The following is an 18,325-nucleotide window of genomic DNA, read 5'->3' as shown; positions in this document are numbered from 1 at the left end:
CCCCGGGCCTCCCCCCTCCTGCGGGTCCGTCCTGCTGGGCGTCCTCCTCAGAGGGGGCCTCTCGGGGGACCCCGGGGTCCGGCTCCCGTCTTTTCCCGCCTCCTCGCCGGGCGGAGGGGAGCCGGGGGCCGGGCTCTGGGGCGGGAACGCCTGGTCCCCGGCGTCCTCCTGGGCCCCGTTCTCCTGGGCCGGCTCCGGCGCCCGGAAATCGCCCAGCTCCCCGAACTCCGACTGCGACTTGCGGAACCGCCTCGAAGGGGGGCGCCTCTTTATGGAGCCCCTGGTGCGCACCTGGAAGAAGATACAAGGAAAGTTACCGAACCCGCAGATGGCCAAGGAGAAAACCCGGGTTCCCGGGGAGAGGACCAGCCCGCCCATCCCGCAGGCCCGCGTCGGGGATGTGAAACCCCCGCAGCCTCTGGGGAAGGTGCTGCCTTCCCACCCAGTGAAGAGTGTAGCCATGGCCCTGGCTGGTTTGGCTCAGTGGATAGAGCGTCGGCCTGCGGACTGAAGGGTCCCAGGTTCCATTCGGGTCAAGGGGGTTGCGGGCACATCCGCACTAGGGGGTGTGCAGCAGGCAGCTGATCGAAGTTTCTCTCTCATCAATGTCTCTAACTCTCTATCCCTCTCCCTTCCTCTCTGTAAAAAAATCAATAAAATATATTTTAAAAAAAGAAAAGAAAAGAAAAGAATGTAGCCATGATTTCATTGCCCAGTAAGCAGTCATCGGTTAGGTATCTAATTTAGCCATTTTATTCTAACCTTGGTTTTTTCAATTGCCTCTAAATAACCAGTTCTTCGAATGCTCTTTAAAAAAAAACAAAAAAAACTTTATTGTTGAGAGTATTACAAATGTCTTTCTTTTATCCCCCACGGCCCCCTCCACCCGGTTGCCACCCTGCCCTGGGCCTTCACCACCCTATTGGCTGTGTCCGTAGGTGACGCATATGTGCATGTAAGTTCCTTGGTTAACCTCTCCCCCCTCTTACCCTCTCCCCCCTCATTCCCTCTGAGATTTGTCAGTCTGTTCCACGTTTCCATGCCTCTGGTTCTATTTTATTCGTCAGTTTATTTTGTTCATTAGATTTCTTTTTTTGTTTATTTTTAGATTCAATTGTTCATGGATATGTATTTATTGCCATTTTATTGTTCATATTTCTTCTTCTTCTTCTTCTTCTTCTTCTTCTTCTTCTTCTTCTTCTTCTTCTTCTAGAATACTCTTCAACATTTTATGTAATACTGGTTTGGTGGTGATGTCTGGGAAGCTCTTTATCTGACCTTCAATTCTAAATGAGAGCTTTGCTAGGTAGAGTAATCTTGGTTGTAGGTCCTTGCTATTCATCTCCTTGCTATTCATCACTCCCTTCTGGCCTGCAAAGTTTCTGTTGAGATATCAGCTGACAGTCGTATGGGCACTCCCTTTCTCTTGCTGCTTTAAGATTCTCTCTTTGTCTTTAACCCTTGGCATTTTAATTATGATGTGTCTTGGTGTGGGCCTCTTTGGGTTCCTCTTGTTTTGGACTCTCTGCACTTCCTGGTAAATCAATTTCTTTCACCAGGTAGGGGAAGTTTTCTGTCATTATTTCTTTAAATCGGTGTTTAATCTCCTGCTTTCTCTCTTCTCCTTCTGGCACCCCATGATTTGAATGCTGGTAACTTGAAGTTGTTCCAGAGGCTCCTTACACTATCTTCATATTTTATTATTATTATTATTATTATTATTATTATTATTATTTTGGCTCTTGTGATTGGATGTTTTTTGCTTCCTCATATTCCAAATTGTTGATTTGATTATCAGCATCCTCTCCTCTACCGTTGATTCCCTGTAAGTTATTCTTCATTTCTGTTAGTGTACCCTTCATTCCTGACTGGTCCTTTTTTTATGTCTTTGATGTTCTCACTAATTTCTTTGAAATTCTCACTAAGTCCCTTGAAGTGCACATTAAGATCCTTGAGCATCTGTACAACCATTGTTTTGAACTCTGTATCTAGTAGTTTGCTTGCTTCCATTTCATTGAGTTCTTTTTCTGGAGATTTCTTCGGTTCTTTCATTTGTGACATGGTTTTTTGTCTCCGTATTTTGGCTGCTACCTTGTGTTTGTTTCTATGTATTAGTTAAAGCTGTTCTGTCTCCTGGAATTGGTAGAGTGCTTTGTGTAGCAGGTGTCCTGTAGGTCCCAGTGGCTCAGCCTGCCCAGTCACCTGAGCTGCACACTCTAGGTGCCCCCTGGTGTGGGATGTATGCACTGTCTTGTTGCAGTTGAGCCTTGATTGCTGTTAGTGCCATTGGGAGCAATTGACCCCCAGGCCAATTGTGAGGACCAGCTGCAACTATAGTGGAAGAACTGCTATGCAGGAGACACCCTATGGAGCAGGACTTGCTTCAGTGGGGCTTTGATGCTCACTGAATCTTCCCCTTGAGTGTATCACTCATGGATGGATGTGTAGAGTTGTAATCTGGTGTGGTCTGAAGCTGTCCACTGGGTGCACTGGCTCTGGGCCTCCCAGGAGGTGCAAAGTCAGCCACTGCCTGGGGCCACAGATGGGTGTCAGGCCAGCCCGTTTCACACCTCTGCCCCTCCCACCAGTCTCAATGTGCTTTCTTCTTTACTTCTCTAGTTGTAGGACTTCCATTCAGCCAGATTTCAGGTGGTTCTGAATGATGGTTGTTTTGTATTTTCGTTGTAGTTTTGATGTGGTTGTGGGAGCCGGTGGGTACCACGTTTACCTACACAGCCATCTTGGTTCTATCCCTCTTCTAATGTTCTCTGAATGAGCTTCACCATCTTGCAGGTTTCCTCATAAATTGAGGATAAAATTGATACCTGTTTTGCATGAGACATGTTTTAATATTTTGAAAATTATACTTTGACAAAGGTAAACCCAACAGAGAAGAGGGTTGGGGCCTGCTGGTGGCCCAGCCCTGGCACAGCAACCTCAGAGGGGCAGAGCTGGTGACCGGCTTCCTCCCTTCCCCCAGCTCGACCCTTCCTGTCCACACAAGACTGGGTGACCCTGGGAGAGCTGAGCAGCCAGGTCTTTCCTTCCTGGCCATCACCGTGACCAGAAGCTGTGTCTCGGGAGCGCCCAGCAGAGCGGGTGCAGGTCCTTTCCTCCCCGGGAAGCATGTGGACCTGAGGTCAGGACTCACCGTGGCCCTCCGGACTTCGTCAGAAGTTCCCTGGAAAGGTTTATGCCTGACTCCACTCAAGGGCTGTGTCCTTTAATGATGTCAATTGAACCTTATTGTCATAAATTTTATTTTCCTACTGACTTTCATTTTGGTAGTGGTCAACCCTAATTCCATCTCAGGGGTTTGGAATGAATCCTGTGGTTTAGAAGGCTTCCCAGGCCTGTCCTGAGACCACAGGAGGCCTGCCCTGCAGGGGATCAGGGCCCAGGCCTCAGGGCCAGGAGGTCTCAGAACTAATCTCTCCTCCCTTGCTGCCGTCAGAACACTGAAGCCTGGTATATGACCAGGTGCCAGCACCTCCCTCCCTGCCCCTACTCCCTACCGACACCTGTGAGAGACAAGCCTGTCCTCTGGGCCCCTCTGCCTGTCACCTTGGGCTGCAGGATCTCCTGACTCGCAGCCAGCAGGCTCAAGCTCTATACGCCAGATTGCTTCCTTGGGCCCCACCTGTTTGTACACACTTGCCCTTTTTCCCCAGATAGATTTTCTGGAATGTCCCCGAAGGTGCCGCTCCCTCCATCCCTAGTTCCAAAGTCACACCCAATGCCATTCCCTGGCATTAGCCCCTGCCTGGCTCCGCCCCACATTTTTGGGGCACCTGCTTGCACTGTGTCTCTGAAACTTACCACCTCCTGGTAGGGCCAGGGATCCAATGAAAGGGAGCACGGAGCATGCGGGCAGCATCTATGGAAACCAGCCCGGCCTCACAGCTTTCGGTAGAGGGACCAGTCTGGATGGTCTTTAACTGGGGCAAGAATTCCTACCATAAAAACAACTGCTTTGAGCCCATACTGGGCACGTAGGAGTCGTCACACCAGGCCAGAGCAGAGTGTTTTCAAGTCCTAGCGACCCTGCCCAGTCACTGACCAGGTCTTTAGCTTTGGTTTTCAGCTTTGACATAACTCTGTGCAGGTGGGCTCAGTCCCAAGTTCCCACCCTCCTTCCACCAAGGAGAGTGCTCGCCACCCTAAGCCTGCCTTTCTGGTGACAGTTACACGGGAGTGGAGACGGGCAGGCAGGGAGAGGGCTGACCCCGGCTCAAGGACGTTTCCTCCTGTGATAACCAGTCCTGACCACGGCTCCAATGTGCCCTCCTCTCTCCGGGGCAACCACAGGGTAGACCTGGTTCAGGAACGTCCAGTGCCCACGTTTCCACAGACAGACCACAGACTCCGGACCCAGGCGGTACCTTGTTGTAACAGGGCAGGTGGCTGCCCTCCGGAGGCTGGTCGAAGCTGATGGGCACCTCCTCTGGCTCGCTGGCCCGAGACCGCACGCCGGGGCTGCTGGGCGTGGAAGGTGGGCTGTGAAATGGTGACACCGCAGCCTTGAGTCCAGGGCTCTTGGGTGAGGCCCCAGGCAGCAGGGCGGCGGGGTCGAAGGCTAGGTTGGCCTGTTGGGAGGAGATGAGACATTTCAAATCGGGGCAGGAGAAGGTGAGTTTCTGCTCTAGCTCTTTGGTTACCTGGCCTTGCATAGCTCCAGAGTTCTAGAGTGGTGGGGCACCTGGGGTGGGGTGGGCGATTCTGTGCCCAGGAGGTCATTGGCAATGTCTGGAGACATTTTTTGTTGTCACCACTTGCGGGAAAGTGCTCCTGGCACCTCGTGGGAAGGGACCAGGGACGCTGCTGAACATCTTCCAATGCACAAGGCAGCCCCGCCCACGCAAGGAAAGGACCCAGCCCAGGCAATGCCACGGAGGGGAACCCTGGTCTAGGCAGGAGGAGCCAGGCAGTCACAATGGAGAGCTCTGGTATTTACGCTCCTACACGGCTTTGCTGTATCGCATGGGAAAATCTTGTCTCCCAACAAGGCTGTGAGCTCCACTGCCCCGACGTGAGCTTTATCTACTTCCCAGGGAAGTCTGCTCGGCTCTGGGCGCACTGTGATGGGTGGAGGGGCCGGGCATCCCAGGGCCAGCAGCCGAATTGCAGCCTGTGTTAGGCTGGCATGGCTGGTGGCTGCCTCCAGGCCTTGGGGGACAGGGCCCGGCGGTTCTGGGAGTGTGTCCTGCACTGTCATGCCCTTTTCCCGGAGGACCCTTGCGGCGCTCCATTCTCCATCAGCACGGCTAGGTGTCAGCTACCGGAGCGCATGCCTGACAGGGACCTCGTTTTGGCCCTTTGGCTCCAGGTGGAGCCCTTGTCCTCCAGGGCAATTTGGTCACTAGCTGGTGGTCGGAGGTCAACTCTCCAGGTCACACAGGGACATGCAGATGTTGGGGAAGAGGGCGCCGCACTCACCTGAAGCTTCTCGATCAGAGGCGAGCTCTTCACCTTCACCTTGGGAAGGTGGCTGGTGTTGGGTGGTGATTTCTGCAGAGCAAACGGACCGAAACAACTGAATGAGTCGGGTGGAGGGAGGCGGGGTTCTGGGAGCCCAGAAGCCACAGGTGGAGGAGGAGGAGTTGGATTCACTCCGCTTTGGAGGCCCACATTCCTCCCCAGGGCCTAGTGAGGCGGACTTCCCCCCACCCCATCTCTCCCCGAGCAGGATCAGAGCAGGCAGGACAGACGCCCAAAATACAGGAGGTCTCCTGTACCAGCAAGATGATCTCATGTTCATTTCGAGGGAACAGACGGTGCCTGAGAGGGGACTTCTCATGACCTTCAACAACACTCGGAGGGAATTTCAGAGAGAAAGGACAAAATGACCCCGTTCCGTTGGTCACAAACAAAACAAGAAACCACTGACCAGGAGTGAAACCTGACAGGTATTTTGGAAATTCCCCCCTTGAACTAGTGGTATTTGGAAAATCCCACAAAAAAATTATCATTTTCCAAAGCACTGAATATTCATTTTGATGAACAGACATTTATGGAGCATCTACCACGTTCCAGGCTTTATGCTGGTTGCATGAAGTTGCACTCTGTTAGGTGAAGATATTTTTGCGATGAATGGATGTAGAAATCTTATCTTGCTTTGATTTGATGTTATCCAAAAAGATGAACTCCTTTCTGTTTTGTGCAAAATCCCTACAACTGAGTCTGGCTCCACAGATATATTCATCCTCACATGTAGGAATGATGGCGATGATGATGAAGAAGAAAAATGAAGGAAGGAGGAGGAGGAGGAGACACTTCATGTTGTTGGACAGAGGCCGAGGCAGCTATAGGGGGCCCAACACCTAGTCCCTATCCCTCGCCCCAAGTTCTAATTTTCCTGCATCATGGGAAGAATAACACCAGTGCCTAGAATGTTCTGAGGTCTGTTCTGAGTGAAGTGGCTGTATTTCAGCGAAGGAAGGAGGAGATGGACTCTGAGCTCCTGGGACCTTTGTAAGGCCCAGCACTCAGGGGAGGGGCTGCGAGGAACAGTCACTGGCCGGGACCCAAGAGCCCCCACCCCTTCTCATTCGGCTTCAGACTGGAGCTGCCCTGCCTCGGCCTCCTCCGCCAGGGCCCAGGAGCAGGTGGAGTCTAAGGGCCCCACCCTCCAGCTCCAGGGTGCCCCTGGCCCGTGAGTTCACACTCAGATGTATTCCTAGAGCGGTCTTTCAAGGAACTCGTGTCCATGGTGAGCACAAGAGCTTCCAGCCCAGGCTGGGTTGTCCCTAATCTCTGTGCTTTAAGGTGACATTTCCCAGGAACTGGTGTTTCTGAAGATGCTGTTGTAAAAAGGGCAGCTACGATGCTGCTGACAAAGCTTCCCTTACGTCGTACTGTGAACCCTTCTCCCCAGCCGACCACTACGTTCTGAAGAGAGTGGAAATTTAATAAACCCGGCCCCTTTGCCATAGCACAGGCCTGGGAACCCAGCTCAGGATCCATGAAATCCTTGTTGATTTGAATTGAACTGCAAAGCAGGATTCTAAATAGCCGCTAATGCAAGACCCAAGTGCCCTTGAAAGACAGCTCTAGGAATACATCTGCTACCAATGCAGTTCCTGCGAACGGCAGCAGGGGGCAGCATTTCCTTTACCACTTAAGCAGCTCCAGGCAAGTGGTTGGGGAAGGGAGGTGAGGGGAGGTGGTGGTGGAGAAGAGCCAGGGTCCACCCTCAATATGGGTGTTTCTATGTCCATATAGGACATTCTAGTGACGTCTAGAAGTTAGGAGCCTGATTATTCAGACGGAAGTGTTTTCAGCCCTTCTCTGGGCAGACAAGGCACCCCCTGTGGCCACATTAGGACACCCTTTGGCTGTGCCTTCCCGGGAGGGGTAACCCCAGGGTCTCAGGCCTGTGCAGGCACAGGGAGAGGCAGGGGTGCGAGAGGTGGGAGACCCTTTCTGCACTGCACACTAGGAACCGAGGGGCCGACTGGGTCCTGCCTTCCTGCCTGGGCCTCCATCGCTGGCGTGACCTATGACACCAGGGCCTCTCCTGTGTTGGTAACGTGGGCGATTTCTCTCTGAAGGCAGCGAGCCCCCTGTGCGCGCTGGGTTGCTTCAATGGTCCAGAGCAGTGGCCTGTCGTGATTCCCACGGTACAGTTCTGCCTGAGGTTAAGCACAGCCCTCCCTCCAGGCGCGTCTCTGCATGGGAGACCGTGTAGGTCAGACCTGGGGGGCAAGCATGACTCTCGGGGCCCTTGGATGGGGTGGGGGAGGGGTGAAACCACAGGGCCTGCTCTCCGCTGAAATTCCCAGGCTTGAAAAACAGCATCCCTGCCCCTGACCCATCACAAACAAGGCTCAGTAGCGGGGCATGGACCAAGCCTCATTGTCAGACAAGGGTGCAGGAAGTTCATCCCTGAGTCCACAAGGGGGTCCTGGCCTGCACAGGTGTCGGGGTGATGATGTTGCCCCCTTCCTATGAGAAGGAGGAAGAAAACATACTCAGCGGCTCCCAGCACTTACCTCCTCTCCGTTCTGGCCCAGCTCTACCTTGGGGGGGAACAGGGGGAGGGAGCAGGGCGGTTTCCTCCTGGCAGGCTTACTGGCTGGCACCTGGAGGGCGGGAGAGTGATGGACGGACACACAGAGAGAGAGCGAGTCAGGCAACAGGGAGGAGGAGGACGTGGAAGCGGCTTCAGGGATGTTAGGGAGGAGGAAAGGATGGTGGCAGGGGTGGTGTGTCCTTGAGACTGGCATTAGCTGGGTCAGTGAACTCCGCTTCCCCGCCACCCACACGCAGGCAGCCCCGGCTCCCGTTCCCTCCAGGCTGCGGGACCCTCGCCTGCTGCAGCCACTGGCCTGAAATGTCCCCAAACCACACCCACGCCCAGCTCCAGGCACCGCCAGCACCTCTGACCAACACCACCTTCCTTGCCCTTTATGCCATCCCATGTGTCTAGAAACGATGGACGGCTTTCTCAGACCAGAAAACAAAAGCGCAAAATAAATGCGCCTGAAACAGCCTCGCTGGCCCCAGGGGCCTGTGAACCGCCCACTCGGGTGCCCTTCCCCTTCCAGCGAGCACGTGAGACCGGCGCTCAGGAAACCCTACTGTGAATCTCCACCTGACGACACTTTTTCACACTGTCCTCTCCAGCAGGATCCTTCTAGAACCCATTGGCCACTGGGTCCCTTCCCTTTCCCGACCCTGGTTTCCTGCTTCCTCACTGAGATTCCTAAGCTCCTGCCTGGAGCCAGCGGGGAGGTCTTTATTCTGACCAGCCTAGGCCTGGCACAGCCGGCACGACTAGGTCTCTATCAGTGGGTGATGGAGGCGGCCGGGACCCAGACCCCACCTCCGCTGGCCGGCGGCGGGTGGCTCTGGCCCCGCTCCCCCTGCCCTGAGTGGAGGCCTCGCTGCTGGGAGATCCTGCCTGGCCCAGCAGTGGCCATGACATTCCTCACATGCAGGGGACCCTCTGTGGCTTCTCTTCCTAATTTGGTAATTACCACGCTTCCTCCCTCCCTCCCTCTCCTCTGGCCTGACCCAGACTTCCCCTTCCGCCAGCCCCCTCCCAGAGCAGCCTGCGAGCCGCCTGACTCACCTCCTTTGCTGCTGCTGCCGCCTGCTCCCTGAACCGCCCGGCCAGCTGGGCCACTGAGGGGGACGCCGAGTTGTCCACATTGGCGTTGGTCTCTGCGGGTCTTTCCTGGCAAAACAAGGGGAAGCGGCAGTTAATGGGAGCCGGGCACTGGCTCAGCTCAGCACCCACGCTGGGGCCATGTCAGGGCCATGCCGGCACCTGTTCTGTGGCCACAGCCAGAGGTGGTGACCATGAGATCTTTGAACTGCATTTTGCAATTGGCTCCTACATGCAAAGATTAAAACAACAGCGACTCTCAATCTGCCACATGTAGTGAATGTTTACGATGTGCTGGGCCCTGGGTGGCCCTGGGGAGCTGAGGGAAATACAGCCGGGCCCTGTCCTGGAGGAGCCCAGGGGTCTGGGAGGCAGACGGGCCTTCATTCTGTTGTATTACTGACAGCACTGGCCACAGGGAGCTGGTGGCAGGCACTGGAGAGAGGGGCCTTTAAGTGTATGAAACGGTTGACCGGTGGCCTCGCTGAGCTTCCCACGCATGTATGACCTCATCCCCTCACGTCACCAGGTGTGCGGATGGTGACGTGCTCAGTAACTATTTGTCAAATTAATAAACGCACAGCACGACGCACAGCACGAGCACAGGCAGCCTGGCGGAGGAGGCCCTGTCTGCTGGACTCGACCATGAGCTGTCCTGGGTGCTGCTAGCTCAGTGGCTGCGGGCAAGGCCTTTAGTGACAAGGACAGTGGCAGCGCAGCCCCCGGAAGGTCTGTGGATGAAATGCTTTCCTACGGAAAGTGCAGGACAGGCCTCTAGAAGGGTTGTCACCACTTCGGGAGACGGGGCCCTTCCCGGAGCCCTCAGCAAGGCCGGTGGGGTAGCATGCAATGTCACTCCCTCCACAGAGTCCTCACTGGGAGACTCACACCCACCACCACCACCACCATGTTCCTTTTCGTGGAAGGAGTAGGCTGGTCCCTGCCCTGCTCTGCCTCCAGGGAGGTCATCGGGTTACAGTGACCGTCCCCCCAAAGGGGCCTGCAGGCTCCCTGAAGAGGCCAAGATGCACCCTGGCCTCCGCTCACTCCCGTGGGCCATTTGTCACAGACACATGGGTGAGTCAGCGAGCGCTGGAAATGGCCACCCCACGTCTGTGAGGTCACACGCGGCTCACATAACCACCTGGTTTTAATCATGTTTTTAAACGTCTGGTCTCAGAGACATTAGGCCTTTGTTGTTGTGACCAGGACGATGGCATTTACTGCACAGACTTCAGACTCCCTCTCCGGGCAAGCTGCTGCCCAGACACAGGGTTTGGTCCAGCTCTATCTTCCCCTCCCTGGGCAGGCTGTCCCTCCAGCAGCAGGTCTGCCTCCCTGTGTACCGCACACACACGCACACACACGTGCACACAGGCACACACACAGATACACATTCAACATACACACATGCATGCACACATATGCACACAGAGATGCACACATACATGCATGCACACACACACGCACACATAAGCACACACACACACTCCCTAGGCCAGTGATGGCGAATCTCTGACATGCGAACTCATTTTTTTGGTTGATTTTTCTTTGTTAAATGGCATTTAAATATATAAAATAAATATCAAAAATATAAGTCTTTGTTTTACTATGGTTGCAAATATCAAAACATTTCTATATGTGACACGGCACCAGAGTTAAGTTAGGGTTTTTCAAAATGCTGACACGCCGAGCTCAAGAGGTTCGCCATCACTGCCCTAGGCCCTCCTTTTATGCTAAGAGCATCTCCACTCTTTCTGGTCTGGGTGTCCCTCCAAAGTGAATGTGAGGGGTCCTGCTATGGTGCTGCCGCCTTGGAGCGGGAGGAGCAGATGCGACCCCACTAACCTCCCGCCGTGATGCTAAGGACACGGACCGAGCTCTGCGAAGAAGGCTTGTTTCGAGATGGGGAGAAACTGCGGGGCCACAGGCTGTCAGACCTGGGAACAGGCTCTGGAGAGAGATGGTCCTCTTCCTGTGTCCTGCTCTAGTGCAAGTTCACCCCTCCCAGCCTGAACAGCAAACTCGACCAAAGGGAGTCCCCTCCAGCGAAGACACCGGAGTTCCCCATAACACTGAAGGCGGGGTGTCCCGGGCCTGGGGTGGGGCCTGGCGGGCAGAGCTCACGGGACCGCACCGGTGAGCACACTCCCGCGTTAGTAGCGCCAGGAGGCAAACGTCTTGTCCTGGAACAAGGGCAGCTTGAGGGACGGTGAGACTCACTGAGCCGCTCCTGGCACAGCGCCGATCGGTCTGTGCATCTGTCTAACTTCCTGCCCACATCGCGGATCCGTCTCTCTGTCCGCTGCTATTTATTGCTCGGGTCCTGCTGACCGTGCACTTCACCTCGGCTCGAGGCGCCCACGGCTGCGGCGCAGGGAGACACATTCCAGACAAAAATAGAGCCGCGCAGGGATCAAAGGCCTCCCGGACTTCCCTGTCCCGAATGGGGCTGGGCAAGGGGCTCGGAGGCGAGGGAACGAGAGGCTTCTGGAAGCATTTAGGGCTTAAAGAAAGAAAGAGTACAGTTCGTCCGAGTGTGCTTTCCTGGAGCCCAGTGAATGGGCTTCCTTTAGAATGCCTGCAGATTCCAGAGCTGGCTGGAGCCGAGCAAGTCCACTCTCCAGACCCTTCTCGGTCATTGTGTGGAGGACTAGTATTGCCCTCTCACAGCTGGGCTCACTGCAGCCCAGAGAGGGCAAGTAACTTAGGCAGAGTCACACAGGAAAGCCAAACGGAATAACCTATGAAATAATTGACTTCAACCCCTGATAGCCTAGCAATGCATACCAGTTAAGTACAGTGGGGCCTTGACTTACCAGTGTCCCAACTAACGAGTTTTTTGAGATACCAGCTGTCTCTCGGCTGATTTTTTGCATTGAGTTGACAGAGTAATTTGAGTTAAAGAGCTCCTTAACGGTCTCAGAACGAATTAAACTCATAAGTCAAGGCCCCACTGTAGTGTAATTGCTGAAGGTGCTTTGCAAACGGTTAAGTGCTATACAACTAGTGGAGCTATAGCCGCTGGGTTGCCTGGCACAGTGGGAGAAGCCTTTGCGGGGGAGGCAGGGCTCAGCTTGTGTGTGTCTCTGCCTGGATTTCTGCCTTGCAGTTCCTGCAGGTGTGACTTCTAACCCCCAGGGTCCCAGGACACCCCACCTGGGCCCCAGGTCCCAGGACACCCCACCCTGGCCCCAGGCTGGCGAGCTGAGGTGCTGGTAGCTCGCTCAGTCCCGAGACTGGTTTGCTAAGCACTGCTCTCACGGGGGCTGTGCTCCTAGTTCTGAGAAGGACTCTGGTGTCCCGCCTTGCCCCAGACATTCCTGGGACCCTGAGCTTCCCCAGGACTCAGCATTCTTTCCCTGTTCCTAAGAGGCCCATCAAGTATTTCACCCAAAGCCCAGGGTGTGGAAAGTCCTCACCGAGTGGACGGAGCAGAGGGCCCAGGATGGACCCCGAAGCACCTGCTTGGGATTGAAGTGCAGAAAAAACCAGGATGAGCCTCAGCACAGGTCAGGAGCAAGGCCGCATGGAGCTGGAGGGCCTGCTGGGTGCGCCACCACCACGCCGCTGGGCTGGGCTGCTCGCCCTGCTTTTCTCTCCTCCTCCCTCCTCCCACCCATGGTGCGCAGAGGCGGAGGGGCGGGTCAAGTCAGCCTGGTCAGTCAGGCAGCCTCTGAACAGCTCGGCTTTTTAAAATTTGTTTTAAAATATATTTTTATTGATTTCAGAGAGGAAGGGAGAGGGAAAGAGATAGAAACATCAATGATGAGAGAGAATCATTGATCGGCTGCCTCCTGCACACCCCCTACTGGGGATTGAGCCCACAACTTGGGCATGTGCCCTGACATGTGACCTGATTCATAGGCCTATGCTCAACCACTGAGCACACCAGCTGAGCTTGGCTTTTTTTGGGGGGGGAGGGGGGCAGGGAAGAGGAGAATGTGGAAAGTGGAAGGTGCCTCTGTGTGGCTGGTGGGTGATGGAGACGGGTTGGCTCTGAGGCCAGCAGGTAAACCGACCCTCCATTGCTCTTCAGGGTAAGTTTAGGGCTCCCTGTCATGTGCTCCTCTCACGTAGGCCAGTCCCATAAGAAACCTGGTATCACTGAAGCCCCTGTGAGTCCGAGGGGTGGGCTGGGCCCAGGGAGCCACTGCACCAGGGCTGCCCGGAGGCCCCGGGGGAATCCCCGTCACTAGGGCCATTCCTGCTTCCTGAGTGGGAGTGACTATCTGTGCCCTGAGGTCTGGGATGCTTGTCCTTCAGGCCACAGCAGAAAGCTGAGGCATAACTTCTAAGATTAGAACAAGTTGCTCAAGGACCTGGGCCTGCCTCCCAGTCAGCTGCGGACTCTCCTGTTACAATGGCTCCCCACGCCTGCCCTTCCTCCCTAGGTCCACGCTCAGATGGTCTACTAAAGCCTGTGTTCCTAAACACAGCTTCACGCTGCCTCTGAAGCCAGCGCACTTGGGAGGGCATACTGTGGGTTTCAAAGGCACCCATCAAATTTAGTAACAGTAGGACCAACAACCCAAGAGGAAAACGGGCAAAGGATTTGAACAGACACTTCATGAAGGAAGATAATAGGAATGGCTCATAGGCACACTAGTCATTAGCTAAACACAAATTAAGACTACAAAGAGATACCACAGCCTACGCACAAGAATGGCAACGATGAAATAAACTGACAACACCAAGTGTTGGCAAGCCTGCAGGGCGACTGGAATGCTCACACATGGTTGGTGGGAACACTACTTGTAAAAATATCTTGGCAGCTTCTCATTGGCCTCCCCTGGGCATGTCCAAGCCAATACACCAAGCACATGACCCAGCAATCCTTGCCCAAGAGAGGATGACATATGTCTCCATAAAGACTTGTATGCATGGAAAACCAAGATGGTGGTGTAGGTAAACGTGGTCCTTGCCGACTCCCACAACATCAAAATTACAAGTAAGATACAGAACAACCATCATTCAAACCACTGAAATCCGACTGAATAGAAGTCCTACAATTAGAGAAGTAAAGAAGAAAGCACCTCAAGACTAGTAGAAGGGGCAGAGGAGGGATGGGCTGGTCTGACACCCACATGTGGCATTTTTTAAATCAGGAGGGATATCGAGGCTGCAGAGGCCACCTATGAGGAGCAAGGGATCCCAGCCCCACACCCAAGGTTCCAGTGCTGGGAAGAGGCTCCCCATAAAACTTCAGGCTGTAAAAACCAGCTGGGATTGTGGCTGAGTGACATGGAGGCTGCAGGAATCTCAGCAGTTCCTCTTAAAGGGCCGGCACATGGACTTACTCAGACGCAATCCCTCTGAGCTCCAGCCCTGGGGCGGTAGCTTGAAAGGCACCTGGGACATTGGGGGAGGAAATGGATTGTCTGGCATCAGGGTAAGAACTGGGGGCAGCTTTCTCCCAGATGGGGGTGCTTGCAGGGGTCACTGTTCCTGTGCTGGGACCTCGCCTGTAGCAGAGCTAACTGGCAGCCATATCAGCTTGGCTCACGGCTCTGTTCTGGTGACTCCCTGAGATCTCACCACATCCAATCTGCAGCCCCACCCAAGCTGTTTGCAGCAGCTTTTCCAAACGAATGGCCTGTCCTGGTTCAGGCTTCAGACTTCCCCAAAATCTCTTAAACAAGCAGCAGCTGGCGTCAGCATGCCCCATGCATATCAATAAGAGGCCCAAGACCAGGCACTAGCAGCAGCCTGTCTTGCTTTACAGCTTGGCCTCTCCTGGGCATGTCCAAGCCCAATACAAGTAGCAGCCATCTGCAGATGACTCTGTAGCTCTTGATGGGTGGCCCGAGGCAATGGTTGACTTTGTACCTCCTGGGAGGCCCCAGAGCCAGTGCACCCATTGGACAGCTTCAGACCAGGCCAGATTACAACTCTACACATCCATCCATGAGTGATACACTCAAGGGGCAGACTCAGAGAGCACCAAAGCCCCACTGAAGCAAGTCCTGCTCCATAGGAATGCCTCCTGCACAGCAGCTCTTCCACTGTAGTAGCATCTGGTCCTCACAGCCAATTGGCCTGGGGGTCAATTCCTCCCAGTGATGCCAATAGAAATCAAGGCTCGACTACAACAAGACTGTGCACACAGCCCATACAGGGATGCACCTAGAGTGCGCAGCTCAGGTGACTGGGGAGCCTGAGCCATTGGGCCCTACAGGGCACTCTGCCAATTCCAGGACACATAGCAGCTCTACCTAATACACAGAGACAAACACAGGGAAGCAGCCAAAATGTCGAGACAAAGAAACATGTCACAAATGAAAGAACAGAAGAAATCTTCAGAAAAAGAACTCAGTGAAATGGAAGCAAGCAAACCACTATATACAAAGTTCAAAACAATGGTTATAAGGATGCTCAAGGATCTTAATGAGAGCTTTAGGGGACTTAATGAGAATTTCAAGGATGTTAGTGAGAATTTCAAAGACATGAAAAAGCACCAGTCAGAAATTAAGCATACACTAACAGAAATGAAGAGTAATTTACAGGGATTCAACAATAGAGTAGAGGATTCCAAGAATCAAATCAACAATTTGGAATATAAGGAAGCAAAAACACCCAATTAGAAGAGCCAAAAGAAAAAAGAATAAAAAAATATGAAGACAGGGTAAGGAGCCTCTGGGACAATTTCAAGTGTACCAACATTCACATCATGGGGTGCCAGAAGGAGAAGAGAGAAAGCAAGAGATTAAAAACCTATTTGAAGAAATAAATGGCAGAAAACTTCCCCTACCTGGTGAAAGATACAGACTTACAAGTCCAGGAAGTGCAGAGAGTCTCAAACAAGATGAACCCAAAGAGGCCCACACCAAGACACATCATAAGTTAAAGACAAAGAGAGAATCTTAAAAGCAGCAAGAGAAAAGCAGTTAGTTACCTACAAGGGAGTGCCCATACGACGACTGTCAGCTGATTTCTCAACAGAAACTTTGCAGGCCAGAAGGGAGTGATGACTAGCAAGGACCTACAACCAAGATTAGTCTACCCAGCAAAGCTGTCATTTAGAATTGAAGGTCAGATAAAGAGCTTCAGAGACAAGGAAAAGCTGAAGGAATTCATCACCACCAAACCAGTATTACATGAAACATTGAAGGGTATTCTTTAAGAAGAGGAAGAAGAAGAAGAAAAAAATATGAACAATAAAATGGCAATAAATACATATCTATGAACAATTGAATCTAAAAATCAAAATAAATGAACAAGGAATCCAATGAACAAAATAAACTGATGAATAAAATAGAACCAGAGGCATGGAAACATGGGATAGACTGGCAAATCTCAGAGGGAAGGGGGAAAGGGAGTGGAAAGAGATTAACCAAAGACCTTATATGCATATATGCATTACCTATGGACAGACACTTGGGTGGTGAGGCCAGGGGTGGAGCGGGAGCGGGGTAGAGGGGGACCATGGGGATGGGTGTTTGGGTTGTTTCTAGATCTGGACTATTGATAAAGCTGCTCTAAATATTTGCATACAAGTCTTTTTTTTTTTAATCTTTATTACTGATGCTCAGAGACAGGGTTTGATCATTTTGGGTCCAAATCCAAACCCTGCCTCTTCCTAGAGGTGTGATCTCAGGCAAGACACTTAATTTTGCCGAGTGTCCGTTTCCCCACTTGTACAACAGAGCACTTATCTCCTGTGATTGTCAGAGAGACCAAATGAGATCACGCACCTAGGCCCTGCGCCTGACAAGCTTCCCCTCCCATTTTAGCTGTCATTGCTGCCACCTACGACTGGTCGCCACCCAGTAGGTGTCCGATGGAGCGTGGGCTCCCTTGCACCTTGTAGGGACGTCAGGCTGTTGCCAGTCGGCTCTGAGGACTTAATAGCAAGGGGGGCGCAGGGGTCTGCTGCTGCCAGGCTTTTTCATCTCATCCTGCAGAGCAAGTCAGAGAGGAGCTGGGTGGGTGGGCACTCAGAGTCCAAGGAATTTACGAATGGGAACCTTCTGCATCAAAGGAGCAGGCTGGCCAATGGGGTGTGACTCTGGACTCCAGATTTGAGTCGCCTAATTCATAGCAGGGCCATTCCTGCCCTGGGGCCATTTGTGTGTCTCAGGCTGTTGGGCGGGTAACAGAGACAGGACCAGCCAGAGAGGGAGGACCGCTTTTGGCTTGGGGAAGGGTCTCGCCTTTCACCCAGGGCCCTGTGGCATGAAGGGGCCATAAAGAGACAGCCCCGTGGCCAGTCTGAGGCAGGCCTGACCAGGCTGGCTTGTCAAGTGGGGGGCAGGGGCCCTCAGGGGCCACAGGGGGTGGATGGCTTGAGGAGCTCTCCCAGCGACAGGTATGTGTCCAGGCAGAGGGACTAAGGGGTTAAGCCTCTGGGCAAATATGCTCTGTCCTGCAGTCAGGAGGGAAGATCCAGATGAGCTATTTCAAGAGCTGAGCAGCCCGGGGCGGGGAGGCCACTGACCCACCGTGGGGGTGGGGGGCGCTGTGTGAACTTCTTGCCCCTCTCAGCCCTTCTGTCCTCATCTTCGAGGTTCAGGGCTTGCAGAGCTGCCACCCAAGGCCCTTCCGGCTGACTCGCTCTGTTTTTTCCCTTCGACATCCCGGTGAAGAAAACTGGGAACACTGCGGTTCTCTGGCTCGTGTAGAAGAACACGGAGGGAGCTGGGTAACTAGGATCCGGCAGAACTGGGGAAGCTCTGCCGGGAAGCTCAGGAACCCCACGGAAATGTGGCCTACACCCCAGCATCTTCACACACGAGGAGTGTGACCCGGACCCACTCTCAAACCCGAATCCCACGAACGTTCATGCCAAGTGAGCCACCAGGCCAGCCACTCTTCAGACGCCGGGTTTCAGGAGAGGAGACCTCGCACAGCGGGGAGGCGAGCGGGTGGGACGACGGGTAGCGAGGAAAATAGAGTCAACGGCGCTGGGATGAGTTTGCATCAGCCACAGGTGGTTACTAGCCTTCGTGGAGTGAGCACATTGCCAAACGTTACACTGTACACCTGCAAACATAACCGAATATTGCCTACCACCTCTACAGAAAAAGGATAAAAAGAGCCCTGGCCACACTGGAGGGAGGGATTCAAGGCGGAAAGAACTGTAACTGAAACAGGAAAAGTAAGCTGGGAGCTGGGCGGGGCGGGGCTCCTCCCCCTGGCCTGCTGCAGGGCTCGGGAATGATGGGGAATGATACCACGAAGAAGGAGTGACTGCAGGAATGTCTTTCATTCACACCC

At 53.6% G+C, this 18,325-nt stretch overlaps 1 protein-coding gene across 1 annotated transcript in view; it reads right to left on the bottom strand.

Annotated features, from left to right (window-relative positions):
* The window catches only part of RCSD1 (RCSD domain containing 1), a 41,507-nt gene that overhangs the window by 1,699 nt on the left and 21,483 nt on the right, over positions 1-18,325 (bottom strand). Inside the window, exons 3-7 of the mRNA XM_023763268.1 lie at positions 9,074-9,178; positions 7,992-8,081; positions 5,437-5,508; positions 4,383-4,586; positions 9-291 (exon numbers count right to left, since the gene is read on the bottom strand). Of these exons, the coding sequence (XP_023619036.1) occupies positions 9-291; positions 4,383-4,586; positions 5,437-5,508; positions 7,992-8,081; positions 9,074-9,178 (754 nt within the window). The remainder of the gene's footprint in view (positions 1-8; positions 292-4,382; positions 4,587-5,436; positions 5,509-7,991; positions 8,082-9,073; positions 9,179-18,325) is intronic.

This window comes from Myotis lucifugus, unplaced genomic scaffold, assembly GCF_000147115.1.
Source record: "Myotis lucifugus unplaced genomic scaffold, Myoluc2.0 scaffold_279, whole genome shotgun sequence".
Taxonomy (NCBI): Eukaryota; Metazoa; Chordata; class Mammalia; order Chiroptera; family Vespertilionidae; genus Myotis; species Myotis lucifugus.
The sequence above is the reverse complement of the archived record's forward strand: the minus strand, read 5'-3'. Positions and strand labels throughout refer to the sequence as shown.